Genomic DNA, 15369 nt, shown 5'->3' with positions numbered 1-15369 from the left:
TGCCACTCTGCCCCCAGAAATGCCTTATACCCCCTATTTGCCACTCCGCCCCATGATGTGCCTTTTAACCCTCTATATGCCACTCTGCCTCCAGAAATGTCTTATACCCTCCTATATGCTACTCTGCCCCATGATATGCCTTTTAATCCCCTATATGCAAGAGTGGCATATAGGGGGTTAAAAGGCATATCATGGGGCAGAGTGGCATATAGGGGGTTAAAAGACATTTCTGGAGGTATATATATATATATATATATATATATATATAACTGCTAACAGCAATCACACTCCTATCAACCCGCTGCCCCGGCAATACAGCAGGAAGCACCGGTAAGTGTGTGTGTGTGGGGGGGAGACAGGAGGATCCAGGTCCCCTGCAGCGGTGCGGGGGATCTGGATCTTGGTCTCATAATCAGACCTCTATTTGAGGTCTGATTAGAAGACGACCCCGATTAGAAGACGAGGGGTATTTTTCAGAGCATTTGCTCTGAAAAAAACCTCGTCTTATAATCGAGCAAATATGGTATATATATATATATACAGTATCTCACAAAAATGAGTACACCCCTCACATTTTTGTAACTATTTTATTATATCTAGAGTGCACCTGTACTTCATTGGTTGATGGCAGACGAGCCCCCGGCTGGCAACCAATAGAGTCATTCGTACAGAAAATCCTTGTGCCACAACTTGGCCGGGAGAGACCACTGGTCTCCCCGCTCCAAGAGTTAAAGGTCCGTACGAACGACCAATAGAGCCAGCAGTTAAAAGGTCGTGCGAGTGAGTCTATTGGTCGCCTGCAGGGGCCTCCTCTGGCATCAACCAATGAGGAGGCCCCTGCAGGCGACCAATAAAGTCATTCGCACGGCCCTTTAACTCCTGACGGCGAACCTACGGATTTCCGTTCTCGTTAACCCCTGCAATGCTGCGTACATAAGGTAGGCTAGATGGGGAAGGGAGCAGGGAGATTAGTAACCGAAGACGAACACGAAGATTCTTTGTGTTGTGTGTCTTCGTATACTTTTTGCCCCCGACATGTTCGTATGTTCGGTATTCGGGCTGAACAACGAAAATGCATCCTTTATGTTCGTTTTCGTGCTCCCCCGAATACGAATGCATAAGTCTAATTTTAAGGCAAGACAGGAGGCTTCCTATTTTGCATATCTTCCTTTACTCTCACCAGTAGCAGCAAAGAAAAAGTTAACAACATAAGTGGAAACAACCAATAGAAAACAGTACATAGGTGGTATATAAACCCCTAAGCCATCCTCCTCTTCCTCTTTCTTTGCTGCTCACCGTAGCTGCAGGTCAGTCCTCTTCCGTGTTTCATGCTGGCGAGGTTGGGCTGCTTGGTGTTTTTTAACGGCAAGTGGATCCCCGTTCAGCCCCTCTAGATTACGTGCTTAATTTTTTGGCGGATTTGTTTTCCTCGGGCAAATCTTACCGTACGATTAACGTTTTCCGCTCTGCCATTTCATGCAGTCATGTGGGTGTCTCGGGCGAACCGGTTGGTAGGGCTCCATTGTTCTGCCGCCTTCTCCGCGGCATTCGTTTATCTTGTCCTCCGGCACCTCGCTATGGTTCTCTGTGGGATGTCGCTATGGTGCTGGATTTTTGCGGTCCTGGCCAGATAACGATTCCCTTTCTCTACGTCAACTGTCGGCGAAACTTACCCTCCTGTTGTGTCTTCTTTCCTTTCGCAGGGTATCGGACGTTAAGGCTCTCGATGCGCACGCTATTTCTTTCTCCCCGGAGGGTCTGGTATTCCAGATCCACAGGAGGACTAAGACTTTTTCCTCGTCTATCTCCTATCCTTATTTCCTTGAGGACCCGAAAATCTGTGTGGCCAGCTGTGTTCGGTCGTATTTATCTCGCTCTGTGCTGGTACGTCCGTCCTCAGTTTCCCAACTTCTCATCTCTTACGTTAAGCCTTTCAAGGCCGTCTCTTCTCCTACGTTAGCTTGTTGGGTTCGCTGGCTCCTCTCTCTTGCGGGAGTGGATGCTGGTTTCGGGGCACATTCGGTTTGGGGGGCAGCTGCATCGTGCGCCCTTCGGGCCGGGGCAGCTCTGGACGACATTCTTAAGGCGGCAGATTGGTCTCCACTTTCCAGGAGTTTTACTTTCGCCCACTATCTTCTGCGGCAGTGGCATTAATTTCGGGCGTTAAAAATGCAAAAAAGGAAGCCTCTTGTCTTGCCTTAAAATTGGAAATTATTCTAGCCTTGGTGCACGGATAATTATAATTTTAATAAAGACAGGAGGCGAGTATTTTCCCTCCCGTCCCTCCCGTGTTTGGGTAACTTATTAATACGTCTTTATTAAAATTATAATTATTCGTGCACCAAGGCTAGAATAATTTCCAATTATAACACACCTATATGAGTGTCTCACCCTTCCCACACTCACAGAGTGTTGCTGAGGGTCCCTCTTTCAATATACATTAAAATTTATGTCTGTCTGTTTCCTATACTTCCTTTCCCATGTCACTAAAACAAAATACAGGAGGTGATCGCAGCCACGTAACATGTTTCCCTTCTTCATTTTGAGCACCTGATGCAGTCACGCATTTGAACCAAACAATGAGTCATAAATATTTATATTTAACCCCTTCGCGACCTTTGCCGGTTCAGGACCGTCATAACAAGAAGGTCACTAAATGACCTTTGACGGTCCTGAACCGTCAAAAAAATAAATAAGCTTAGAAAGTGATCAAGGATCACTTTCTTCGCTTAAACGGCCTTGCTGTAATGCCTCGATGTCGAGGCATTCAGCAAGGCCGAGATCGGCATCGGGGGCCATGTCTGGCCCCTCCCCGGGGCGTCATCAGCCGCCATACATTGTATGGCGGCGGACGCCCGTTTTAAAAGCGTTTAGGAGGCGATCAACGATCGCCTCCTAAACTTAAATGGTGTCGCTGGAATGCCTCGATCAGGAGGCATCCAGCGACACCAAACACTTACCTCCGGGTGGGCTGTGACCGCTCCGGAGAGCGGTCACAGCCGCCGCTGCCGGTGATCTTCGCCATCAAGCAAGATGGCGGCGGCCCGGGAAATAAAACAATAAAGACGAAAAAGTTCGCTAGAGGGTCTCCAGACCCTCTAGAGAACTGGCTCCACTTGCTGGTTGAATACAGGTACTGCATTCAACCATGCAAGTCAATGGAGCCCAGCTTTCTAATCACTATGTGATTAGTAAAATATTAAAAAAAAATAAAAAATGGAAAAAAAAATTAAAAAAAAATGTGCTAACATTTAAAAATAATTATGCAGTGATGTCACTAGATGAACCATCCAGTAACAGCAAAATGTGTAAAAAAATATATAAAAAAAGTATTACAAAAATAAAATAAAATTAAAAAATAAAGTTTATTATTTTGAGCAAGTGCTAAAATTTATCAAAAATCTCAACAAAGAGTTAAAATAAAAGCACTTCAAATACCCAAGGGGTGTCTAATATATAAAAAAAATGGCTGATGGGGTAAATTGGAGTGGCCTAGCTCAAAGATAGGGCATAGGTACAGACTGACCAAAATGGAGAAAAAAAGCGCACTTCCCAAATGTGGCATTTTAAATCTGAAACAACCCGACAAACCCATGCATGTTGGGTATCGCTGTACTCAGGAGATGTTGCTGAACACATATTGGGGGGTTGTTTGACAGTGACATATACCAGCACCTGTATATCTATAACTAAAGTACAATTTGTGTGGAAAAAAAAATAAAAAAAATTACTATTACAAAGTTTGACAAAGTGTAGTTGTATAATTGGTGCATGGAAAGGGTTAAAATAACAGCATTTGGAATACCCTGGGGTGTCTAGTTTTCAAAAATATATGGTTTGAATGGGTTAAATTGAGTTAACCGGCTTCAAAGATATTCCAAAGAGGAGAGGGAGGCACAATGACCAAATGACCACCTGAATTACGCATGCCCCAAAAGTAGCCTTTTACCAGCCAAACAATCTGACAAACCCATGCATGTGGGGTATCGCTGTACTCAGGAGATGTTGCTGAACACATATTGGGGGGTTGTTTGACAGTGACATATACCAGCACCTGTATATCTATAACTAAAGTACAATTTGTGTGGAAAAAAAAATAAAAAAAATTACTATTACAAAGTTTGACAAAGTGTAGTTGTATAATTGGTGCATGGAAAGGGTTAAAATAACAGCATTTGGAATACCCTGGGGTGTCTAGTTTTCAAAAATATATGGTTTGAATGGGTTAAATTGAGTTAACCGGCTTCAAAGATATTCCAAAGAGGAGATGGAGGCAGACTGACCAGATTTGTTAAAAAAGATTTGGAAATCATAAAACGCTGCTTGTACTTATTGCCCTATAACTTACAAAAAACAGCAAAAAAACATAAAAACATTGGGTATTTCTAAACTCAGGACAAGTAGTAGAATCTATTTAGCTAGTTTTTTTACTTGCTTTTTTAGGTGAGTAAAAGATTTTTCAAATAAAAGTCATAAAATGTGTTTTTTTTTCAATTTTTCACCATGTTTTTTTAATTTTTTTATAGTAAATAAGATGATACGATCAAAATAATGGTATCTGAAGAAAGCCCATCTTGTCCTGAAAAAAACAATATATAACTTATGTGGGTACACTAAATGGGTGAGGAGAAAATTACAGCTGAACACAAGCACCACAAAAGTGTCAAAACAGCCTCGGTCCCACAGGGTACAAAACGAAAAATGAGCCCGGTCCTTAAGGGGTTAATATTGATTATAATATTGTTTTTTTCTTTTTTAGTCCCAGTAAGTCCGTGTCATAGGATCCTGGTCATATGCATATCAGTCAACATACAAATCATATTTAAAGTCATATATCGCTTACTGAGTTATACCGCAGCAGAACAGAAGCAGACGATGGATCCCTCTCACAAACACTATCACGTGCACGAGTTTGATTCCAAAGAGTTTTTTAACAGATACTTTTCTGCAGCAACTGACAAAGTTTACTGTGATGAAGTTTTGATGTTTCCCATGAAAGAACTACACAAAGCAGTGACTCCAGGTAAGTATATTAATATTTAATTATATTAAATTATATTTATATTTTGCTACGTCGGTCTAAAATCTACAGTGCCGGTGAGCAGAGAGAAACACTTTGAGCAATCCTACTTGCATTTGATGTTCTGTATTAGGATACATCTACTAGCGACAGTGGTCGAGGGTTCTTATAACAGTGCATTCTAAATAGAACTCTCCAAAGTGATTAGAGAGTAGAGGATGGGAGAGTGAATGCTCAGGGTCTGTGATTACTCTTCCCATAACTTTTTTTTAAATTTTTTAATGTTACTTTTTTCCGCAGGTAACATTAGAGGAGAAGCTCTGATAGACATGTCCGTTGGCCCCTCATTTCACCACCTGTTGCCAGTTTCTGAGTATTTCAAAGAGATCACTGTTCTAGAATTCAGCGATGCCTGTATCAAGGAAATGGAGAACTGGGTGAATAAAGGACACGATGCCTTTGACTTGTCTCATACATCAAAGTTTATGATGGAACTGCAAGGGACAAGGTATTTGTATGACTTTTACTAAAGGGAATCTCTAAGGGATGTTGTTTCAGAAAAAAATTATGTTTTTCAGTGATATGTGGGAAGAAAAGGAAGAAAATCTAAGAAGAAAAATTAAACACATCTTGAAATGTGATTTCACCAAAGAGAACCCTACGGACCCCGTTGTATTACCAAAAGCTGACTGCATTCTGAGTTTAAATGTGCAGCATATGATTGCCAAAGATCATGAAACCTACATTAACAACATGAAAAAAGTCTCCCGTATGCTAAAGCCAGGGGGTCACCTGCTATTATTTGGTGGGTTTAATTCAAAGTATTTTACTCTTGGTAAGGAGAAGTTTCATATTTTAACATCTAATGAAGAATTTATAAGGAAGGCCTTAACAATAGCGGGTTTTGTTATTGAACACCTGGAGGTGCAGGAAAGCCAAATGCGTAATGAGAATGTATATACGGAGCATGTTTTTTTTATTAAGGCTCTTAAAATAAAAGAGGCTGAGGTGTAGATTTCTTATTTTGGGGGGTGCAGTTTAAAGCAAATTGTCATTGGGACGGAAAAGGGTTTGTTTTGTGTTACATTTATGTTGTATAAACCATAATACCTCTACTGTGAAGAAAATCAAATCTCCACAATGTAGACAAACAAAATAAATGAACGCAAGCCTGAAGATCACGCTTGGCTTGCAGGCTTGGAACTTACCTTTGATCAAACAGGATAAAACATTCTCTACTTTTGAACACATTTACAACTTGGAGTCCTTTATTTAGTATATATACAGAAATCCATACTATTCAATAGATAGAAAAATGTTTGATTTACACTTTCCTTACCCTGTGAAGAGTTTAATACAATGATTGTCAATGTGCCGGAAGTAAGAAATGAAGGGCGCTTTTAAAATGTGATATTACATTTAATACATAAATAAATGGTTTTGGGAAAATTTGTGTGTGTGTGAGATAATCTATCTGGTTTTACAATTAAATTTGCATAGTAATGTACTACAAATGGTTTGGAATCAAAGGCTCCAACGGGGATGGGATACTCTCCAGTGGGTCAGACAACTGAACCGAAAGAGCTGTATTTTCACATGAATGTGTGTACTTTCACATACACTGTTTATCTCCTCTATAACCGGGTTATACAGGAACTCTCTGGAAAGAGGGGTTGGATACAGGGGATTCTGGAATAACTAGTTAGCTGCAAGAGTCAGACGTGTCCTTTTTACTTCTATTAAAAATACATTAAAAAGTGCAATTATTATTTTGTTTTGGGAACAACAAACATAAAACATAGACGTTTTAATAAATATCTAACATAGCAACAATTTAAGACCCTTGACAACATTGTAATGTGAATTATGTGTCTTCAAAACTAAGTGAAAATACTTTCACTGGCAAGTTTCAATGGAAAAAAGTTGACGAGTAGCAGTCAATAAGAGGGGGAGAAGACACAGCCCTAAGAAACGTGGAAAATAAAGACTAGACCCACCAAATGTTTGGTGGGTCGGCTGGCTGCATCAATACACAAGAGGGTCAGCTGCGGCCATCACATAAATCAATACCAAAGGGAGGGGCAGCCTGGGAGCATAAATACACATAGGGCTGGCAGGGGGCAATACACAAGGGGGCAAAAACACAAACGACATGAGCAGCGTGGAAACCGTCTGGATGCGGGTGTTAGTGTGGCAGAGCCTGACCTGGTGTTTGTGTTTGGGTGTCGGTGTGGCACAGCCTGTCTTGGTGTGTGTGTTTGGGTGTCGGTGTGGCAGAGCCTGTCCTGGTGTGTGTGTGTTTGGGTGTCGGTGTGACAGAGTCTGTCCTGGTGTGTGTGTGTTTGGTTGTCGGTGTGGCAGAGCCTGTCCTGTTGTGTGTGTGTTTGGATGTCGGTGTGGCTGGGCCTGTCCTGGTGTGTGTGTTTGGGTGTTGGTGTGGCAGAGCCTGTCCTGTTGTATGTGTGTTTGAGTGTCTGTATGGCAGAGTCTGCCCTGGTGTGTGTGTTTGGGTGTCTGTGTGGCAGAGCCTGTGCTGGTGTGTGTGTTTAAGTGTCGGTGTGGCAGAGCCTGTCCTGTTGTATGTGTGTTTGGGTGTCTGTATGACAGAGTCTGCCCTGGTGTGTGTGTTTGGGTGTCTGTGTGGCAGAGCCTGTGCTGGTGTGTGTGTTTAAGTGTCGGTGTGGCAGAGCTTGTCCTGTTGTATGTGTGTTTGGGTGTCTGTGTAGCAGAGTCTGCCCTGGTGTGTGTGTTTGATTGTCTATGTGGCAGAGCCTGTCCTGGTGTGTGTGTGTCCAGTGTGTTTCACATGTTATTGCTGTAAAAAAATAATCGCAAGCAGCTATATTAGGCTGCGTGCTCCAAGCACTAAATATATTTTTTTTAATGTTCCCCTTGTATTAAAAAGGGATATTTTACAATAGGACATTGATCTTTCCAAACCTTATATTAAATGCTTCTTCTAAGATAGGGCCATCAGGTTGCAGTTTTTTCGCACTTGAATGAAGAACAGCTTAGAGTGATTAAAACCTCTTGCTGTCAATAGGGAACATGATCTGATAGGGGCTTGCATAGGACACCATGTCACACACCCTAGGCAGAGGCTTTAATGTTCCAGCTCTTCCTACTACACTGAATAATCTCAGAATCCCATCAGTAAGGAAGGTGATCCTCCATGGACTTCAGTTTATGCTGTGCCACACGTTGAAGGGGAGCACACAATCTATTTCCAAACTGTGATAGTGACATGGCAAATATTTTCTAAATAACCAAAATCCACTCAACAACTTTATTTTATAGTTTTTTTATTCATGTCTACTAGAAGAGTGTTCCTGACAAAAGGTTTGCCCACTGATTAGACACACATTGGTTACACATTGGATACTAAGCCTCCTTTATTTTAAGAGCCCTCATAAACCAAGCATGTTCGGAATAGAAAGACTCATTACGTACATTGGTTTCCTTCACCTCAAGATAATTAATAACAAATCCTGCTTCTTTTATAGCCTTTCTTATAAAAGCTTCATCAAATTTTAAAGCATGAAACTTGTCCTCACCAACAGTGTAAAAAGTTGCATTAAACCCACCAAATAACAACAGGTGCCCCCCTGGCTTTAACATAAGAGAAATCTTTTTCAGGTTGTTAATGTAGGTTTCATGATCCTTGGCAACAATATTCTGCACATATAAACTCAGAACACAGTCGGCCTTTGGTAACACAACAGGGTCTGTAGGGTTCTCTTTGGTGAAATCACATTTTAAGATTTGTTTAATTTTTCTTCTTAAATTTTCTTCCATGTCTTCCCACTTATCACTGAAAAACATAATAACACATTTTTGAAAGAACATTCCTTAAAGATCATCTGAAGTAGGTGTTTTTGCAATTGTTTTATGAAAAATATAAGTAATAGATTAACATCCGAATACTATATGATGTGTTAAGCAATATGACATATTTTCACATTTGATATGCTAGATTCTTCCTTGCCCTCTTTTAGTTTCCAAAATTGTCCCATAAAAGTAACAATTTCTGGTAAGAAGACAACGTAGACTATTTCACGAATATCATTCTACTTGCTTTGGTGCAGCCATTAAAGTAATATTTTGGACTAGATGAACGGAGGTTGATTATCTTGACAGCTTTCAAAAAACTAGGTGGTGTCCAATAAACAAACACGCAATACTAATTTTCTGCATTTATACTTTTTGGTTTATGAGCAGTGAAAAAATTTTATTTGTCCAAGGGACATATGGATGTTTTCAGATTTGTCCTCTTACATTTTCCTATGATACTCTTTTCTTTTATTTTTTTCAACCTTATGCACTTGTTTTTCAGAGAACAATGGGGCATGACTAGAGACCCTTTGGGGACTATGTAGCCTTTTTGGTATTAAGTGGGTACCCATAATGATGTCATCATTGCATCAAAGGGCTCCATTTAAATGCCTGTTTATTTATAAGGGAAAAAAACCCATTATTTCTGCTTCTCGTCACTCTCATCTCCATACTTGCCAATCACACAGTAATTAGGAAACAGCGCTCTTCAGCAATGGGAAAACTTTGTACCTATGGCAAAAATTGGCAGCAAAGAAAAGGCAGTTTGGATGTTTGCAGTTATTAGGAGGATAATAAACTACCTGGTTTCTCGCAATTCCATCATAAACTTTGACGCATGAGACCAGTCCAAAGCATCATCTCCTTTATTCAGCCAGTTCTCCAGCTCCTTGATACAGGAATTACTAAATTCTAGAACAACGATATCTTTGAAATACTGTGAAACTGGTAACAGGTGGTGAATGGTGGGACCAGCAGACATGTCTAACAAAGTGTCTCCTTTAATGTCACCTGTGAACAAAATAATATTGATAAATACAAAAAGGAGGGCCCTCTTCTCCTTTTTGTATCAGTTTGTTATTGTGTGTGACTCTAAATTATCCCACTGATTGTAACAGCGCTACGGAATGTAATGTGTTGCTACTATTAGAGGTATCCTGATATAGTGTATTAAATACATGTAGCATTGTCCAAATTGTTACTCTCTGCTCACCGGCACTCTCAGATTGCTGTAGCAAAATCCGACTAAATTTATTTGAGAGTAAATGTACTCACCTTGAGCTACCAATTTGTGAAGTTCTTTCATGGGAAAAATGACTTTATCCTCAATGAAACCCTTATCAGCTGTTGGAGAAAAGTATGTATCAAAAGCCTTTTTTGTATCAAACTCGTGAACATGATAGTGTTTGTGAGACGGATCCATCCTGCGTTTCTGTTCTGTTGCGATATGACACAGTAAGTGAAAATGGGCTATAAATAGGATTTGGATCTGGGCTGATATTCAAATGACCAGGATGTATAAAAAAATAAAATTCAACATTCAAATCAATAATATATGTATAGGTATAACTAATATGACTCATTCTTGGTCATAAGTGTAACAACATCAGGTTTACGACTGGGTATAATCATGTCCTGTTTACAATAAAAAAAAATCTATATTTATTTTGTTTTGGAAAAGGCAAACAAGGGATATTGTTGTCCTGCAATTGTTAAATCAGTGAGAAAGCCTTAGAGATGTAACTGTGCATTTTACAGAGCCAATCTGACCCTTGTCTGATTTGTTTTAACACTGGACACTTCTGCATTTGTAGGTAAGATGAATTTCAAAGGGTTATCTGTAGGACGCCATATGTGTCACCAACAATTATACTCCCCCAAATGAAACCAGAACATGTATTCCTAAATTGTCGATTACCCACCTCCTGAGAGATACAGAACTAAGATAACACAATATTTATTATAAACAATATATTTTACCTAATTTTAGGTGTGAAAACCTTTTGAAGCTTGAAAAAACATCTAGCAAGGTCAAAACAGAGTGTGTAAGTTAGCACATTGTGCGTTTCTTATGGCTTTAAATGTGTATGGGTGCTACCTCATGGTGTATGTGAGTATTAGCAAATAGTGTGAGGGAGAGTGTGTGGGTGTTAGCGTGTGCAAAAGAGCGTTTTGTTGTATGGTGTTATGGAGTGTGCATTGGCGTTAGCAATGGGTGTGTTTGTTTCCCATACGCCCATAGAATTTGGGGAAAATCAGTGGGCACTGTGTTACAATAACACCTTATAACATACATGAGTTTGGGGAGGCCAGAGGCTAGATATTAACTAACTGTGCACATTTGCACGGGTAGGTTGTAAAGTTGGAAGTGTAGGTTTTGCTGTAACCTTTTGAGTGTTGAGGGTTGGAACTCTTTAGATTATCTAATCAGACAGCTATATGAGACTGCCTGCTCCAAGCACTGATTCAGTTAATATTTGTAAAGTTTACCTTGTAGTAAACAAGAATATTGTTTAATTTACTTGTTTCTAAAGCTATTCCAATTGTGTTTTTTTAACATAAAGATAGTTCACCAACAATTTACCTGTTAATTAACAATTGTATCAATTGTGTGAGTATTGGTAAGTATTAGTAGAAGCTTTGTCTAACTTTAATATTTAGGATCTTTCTGCCACACTGCATAATCCTAATCTGCCATCAAACAAAAAGCAGGTAAAACTCCATGCGCATCCAGTTATGTTCTGCTACACGCAAAATGTTTGCTAAACAGTCTGCTTGGAAACTGTGATAAAGACACACGTTTCCCAATAACAATTATATCCCGAAGGACCAAGATGGAGGGTCCCATAGACTTTATTTTATGGTTTTGATTCATACAAGACGTTTTTTGCATCAAACTCATGAATATGATTGTGTTTGTGAGGAGGATCCAGCCTGTGCTTTTGCTGTTACCTGGTATAACACAATAAGTGCGATATGGCTTAAAATAAACACAACCTGTATGTTGGATATTCATGTGATCAGGATCTTATGACATAAACAAATTATAACTTATTTCATGGTCATGTGCATCAGGATCACAACATGTAGATCATGTATGCATTATTTTGGATATGTTCACATCTTGTTTACTGTGATAAACAAAGTTCCAACGAAAATTGCAAATATTTATTTTTGCTTTGGGGAAGGCAAACGATGCAAAGGAACTTATCTATGTCCAACACAGCAACAAGTTAAGCTATTTGGCAACAACAGGCATTTCTAAGGGAGCTGCTACACTTACAGCTTTTAAATAAAAAATAGGTATGAAACGATCTACAGCTTGTATAGGAGGTCTAATCATTATGACCTCATACAGATTAAAATACAAAAATGAAATCATAATTGGGACAATGGTGTTCAGATATCTAGGTTTTAAGTGGCCACGGATCCAGATGGCTGGGTAGTTACCTATTACATGGTGGTTTGCAAGTTGAGTTAAGGTGAAAAGAGCATTTCATCTTGTATTGTTAATGGTCTGTCCCGGGATGTTTCTCCTAGGAGAACAGAAAACGTTTCCAGCAACAATTAAATGAATAAGAGATATAGGTATTTAATTGTGTATTTTACAGAGCCAATCCGGTCCTTCTAGCCAGAGAAACGTCTCTTGGCCAGGTTCTTCATAATGCATTGTTAAGCTGGTGAGATGACATATTTCTCCAAATGAATAATAACTCAGATTTTATCTTGGCATTTATGTATTAGTTTTGTATGAGAGTGGGATTTTTTAATACTTTCTATGTCTTTCTATTTTATGCTTAGTAGAAGTATTATTTAACACTCATCTACAGACACCAGACAAGCCAGAAGGATTGCTTTTCCCTCAGAAATCTCATGGTGCTTTCACAACCACAAGGGATTCTGGGTAGGCACATGCAAATAAGGTTAACAATTATCACCTTTGCCTCTATATCCTCTATATCCTCATGCTGACGAGTCCCATGAAGGACGAAACAGCTGTCCATGAGTGGTGATCTGGCTATTGTACCTCTTCCTGAGTTTTGTCTAAAGGCTGTCTTGTACAGCGGGCAATTACTTTCAAGGGATCCATGTATATAGTGGATATAGAGGCAATGTGTCTTGTACTGAGAATATGCAGGGTCTGGGTCATCAGCAGGAGGATCTGCACCTCCCTATTCCTCCTCATACTCCTATTAGATGGAGATGGGAGGCACTAGGGGAAGCAGATTCTCCTCCACTATGTTAAGTGGTTCATCATACAGGAGGCTTTCTTTCTAGGTGCTCAGGGGAGTGACCACATTTCCTAACTTCCTAACAAGTTCATTGCCTCAGATTTTGGTACAGCATGACTCCTATCATTACATAGCAAGCCAGACACAGACGATGGTACAACATGACTCCTATCATTACATGATTCAGACACTGAGCATGGTGCAGTATGACAAATTTTAAGGCTAATTGACTTGGACACTCTCTCCCACGTCCATGTCTCCTTTCTCACAGCTCCACGTCTTTTCTTGCATCTTCTTTTTCCGTCTTCATCCGCTTCTACCCTGTGTCAGCCACACTGAAAAGGCCTTCCTGAGCACTTACACATAAGGGGCGGAGCCTCCGCACACCACATTGTCAGCTTCTCCCCTGTTCCTCCAATTGAGGGAGAGGCTGTCCATGTGGTGGGCAGAGGCTCCGCCCTTACGCAGAAGCGTCAGTATAAAGAAGTGGCGGGCACTCACTAAAAATATATGCTAGTGCTTGCATGAAGGCCAATCAGGAGCAAGCTCAACCTTACGGTAACCTCAACCGTAATATAATGCAGATGCTGAAAAGAGGAGGCTATGAGCTGCTCACTTTACAAGAAAACTACTTGGATCAGATTGAATACATCCGAAAAGGTAAGTATGTAAAAGTTAATTTTATTCTAGATAATAGAACCATTATTACAAGAACAGAAAATTGAGGTAGTTCATAATTGTCAGATATTGAAGAAGCAGGAGAGGGGAAAATGAAAGTGCAAATAATAGCAAATAAATATGCAAAGCCCGAAGAGAGCTTGTCTAATTATTGAAGAGATACCTATATTAGTTGTAAACAATTTATGAAAGTGCAAATAGAAACAAATCATCATGTAAAGTGCAAAAGAGGCTGCCAAATTCTTTCCAGTAATCAGTCCATCAGAGAGAAATTGATAAACTCCAAAACAATAAAAATAAATTAGTAGAAAAAATGGATACACAGTTCATTAATTGAGAGTTAATCAAAAAACAGTGTAAACAGGGTTCCATAAGGTGCTATAAAAACAAAAACAAACCTATCGTGTGTTTTAAAGAAAAAAATGTCCATGTGGTGGCGCCACAGTATTAAATAAGTGCAACAAAATTTTGGCTCAGAGAGTTTGGGTGTCTGACTCAATATACGCGCTTATGGCATTGTGAGAGTGTATTCCAGGTCCCACCATCCACATCAATGTTTTTTAGCTTCTAATAAACACATCCACAATGAGCTCGCAGTGATGAAGCATGATCATAGTAACGATCTCACCTCGGGGGCTGGGATGCCGGTCGTAGCGTTTTTCATTAAAAGCATGTACGTGTTGCTTAAACGTTAAGATCAGTTTTCCAAATAACCTCTAGTCGGGACAGTTTGTCAGTCTTCACACACAGGGCAAGAAACTGGATAAGAAGAGTGAATCAGCCACATCACAGAGCAATCAACTGAGGGCAGTGTGAAGGAGCCAGACTTTGTTCCTAGCTTTAAATAGGTACTGTGTATGTGTGTATGTGATTCATATGTATCTACAGTATGTAATGTATGTAGTATGTGTGTATAGTGTATGTGTGCATGTATGTGTTTGTGTATAGTGCATGTAGCCACAAAAAGCACTATATAAACCAATAAATAATTATAATAAAACCCATTAATATGAAATAATTATGAGCAGCAGGTTAAAGTAGAGCTCCAAAAAACCCCCAAACAAACAGAATGGAAAATTCCCCTGACCACACAGGTAAAGCTAAAATGTATTATACTTTACTAGGTTCTAGGAACATGGGCAGGGGCGGGCTGGGCCGGGGGGCAGGGGGGCAATTTAATACGGCCGGAGCTACTTGAATACTTTTTTTTTTCATTTAATAGCCGATCTGGCTTGCCATATTACATTTTTTTTTTAAAAAGTATTAAAGTAGCTCCGGCCGGTGGCATCAGCACCCAGCGGCTGTCTAGATCAGTTTTCCATTAATCTGATGGCCGCATAGTGATGGGAGGAGCGTGAGGGGTGAAAGCTCCGCCCCCTGGAGCACCGGATGTCGGGTCAGTGACATCCTGTATACATAGAAAACAGTCTGTTGCTACCAGGGGATGGAGGTCTAGACGAAACCCCCCAAAAGTGGAAGTAGAAGGTTAGTAAACCAATTTATTTTTGTACAAGCTATATAATATTTTTTTTTGTATTCGTTAAAAAGAAAAAAATAGTTATGTGTGTGTGTGTGTGTATGTAAGTGTGTCCCCAGTGTCACTTCTCT

At 40.0% G+C, this 15369-nt stretch overlaps 2 protein-coding genes across 2 annotated transcripts; one reads left to right on the top strand and one right to left on the bottom strand.

Moving 5' to 3' along the window:
- Positions 1–4875: 4875 nt before the first annotated feature.
- Positions 4876–5550, top strand: LOC149274139 (indolethylamine N-methyltransferase-like). Its single transcript, XM_089505781.1, has 2 exons — positions 4876–5023; positions 5321–5550. The coding sequence occupies exons 1-2, from the start codon at positions 4876–4878 to the stop codon at positions 5548–5550; spliced, it is 378 nt and encodes a 125-aa protein (XP_089361907.1).
- Positions 5551–8401: 2851 nt separating this feature from the next.
- On the bottom strand, positions 8402–10274 carry LOC149274138 (nicotinamide N-methyltransferase-like). Its single transcript, XM_089505780.1, has 3 exons — positions 10127–10274; positions 9655–9862; positions 8402–8831 (listed from the first exon to the last, which is right to left on the bottom strand). Exons 1-3 carry the CDS (start codon positions 10272–10274, stop codon positions 8402–8404), a joined length of 786 nt encoding a protein of 261 aa, XP_089361906.1.
- Between the last annotated feature and the right edge of the window lie 5095 nt (positions 10275–15369).

The sequence above is a fragment of the Sceloporus occidentalis genome, unplaced genomic scaffold (assembly GCF_023333645.1).
Source record: "Sceloporus occidentalis isolate IW3139 unplaced genomic scaffold, rSceOcc1.0.p SCAF_346, whole genome shotgun sequence".
Classification (NCBI taxonomy): Eukaryota; Metazoa; Chordata; class Lepidosauria; order Squamata; family Phrynosomatidae; genus Sceloporus; species Sceloporus occidentalis.
The sequence above is the reverse complement of the archived record's forward strand: the minus strand, read 5'-3'. Positions and strand labels throughout refer to the sequence as shown.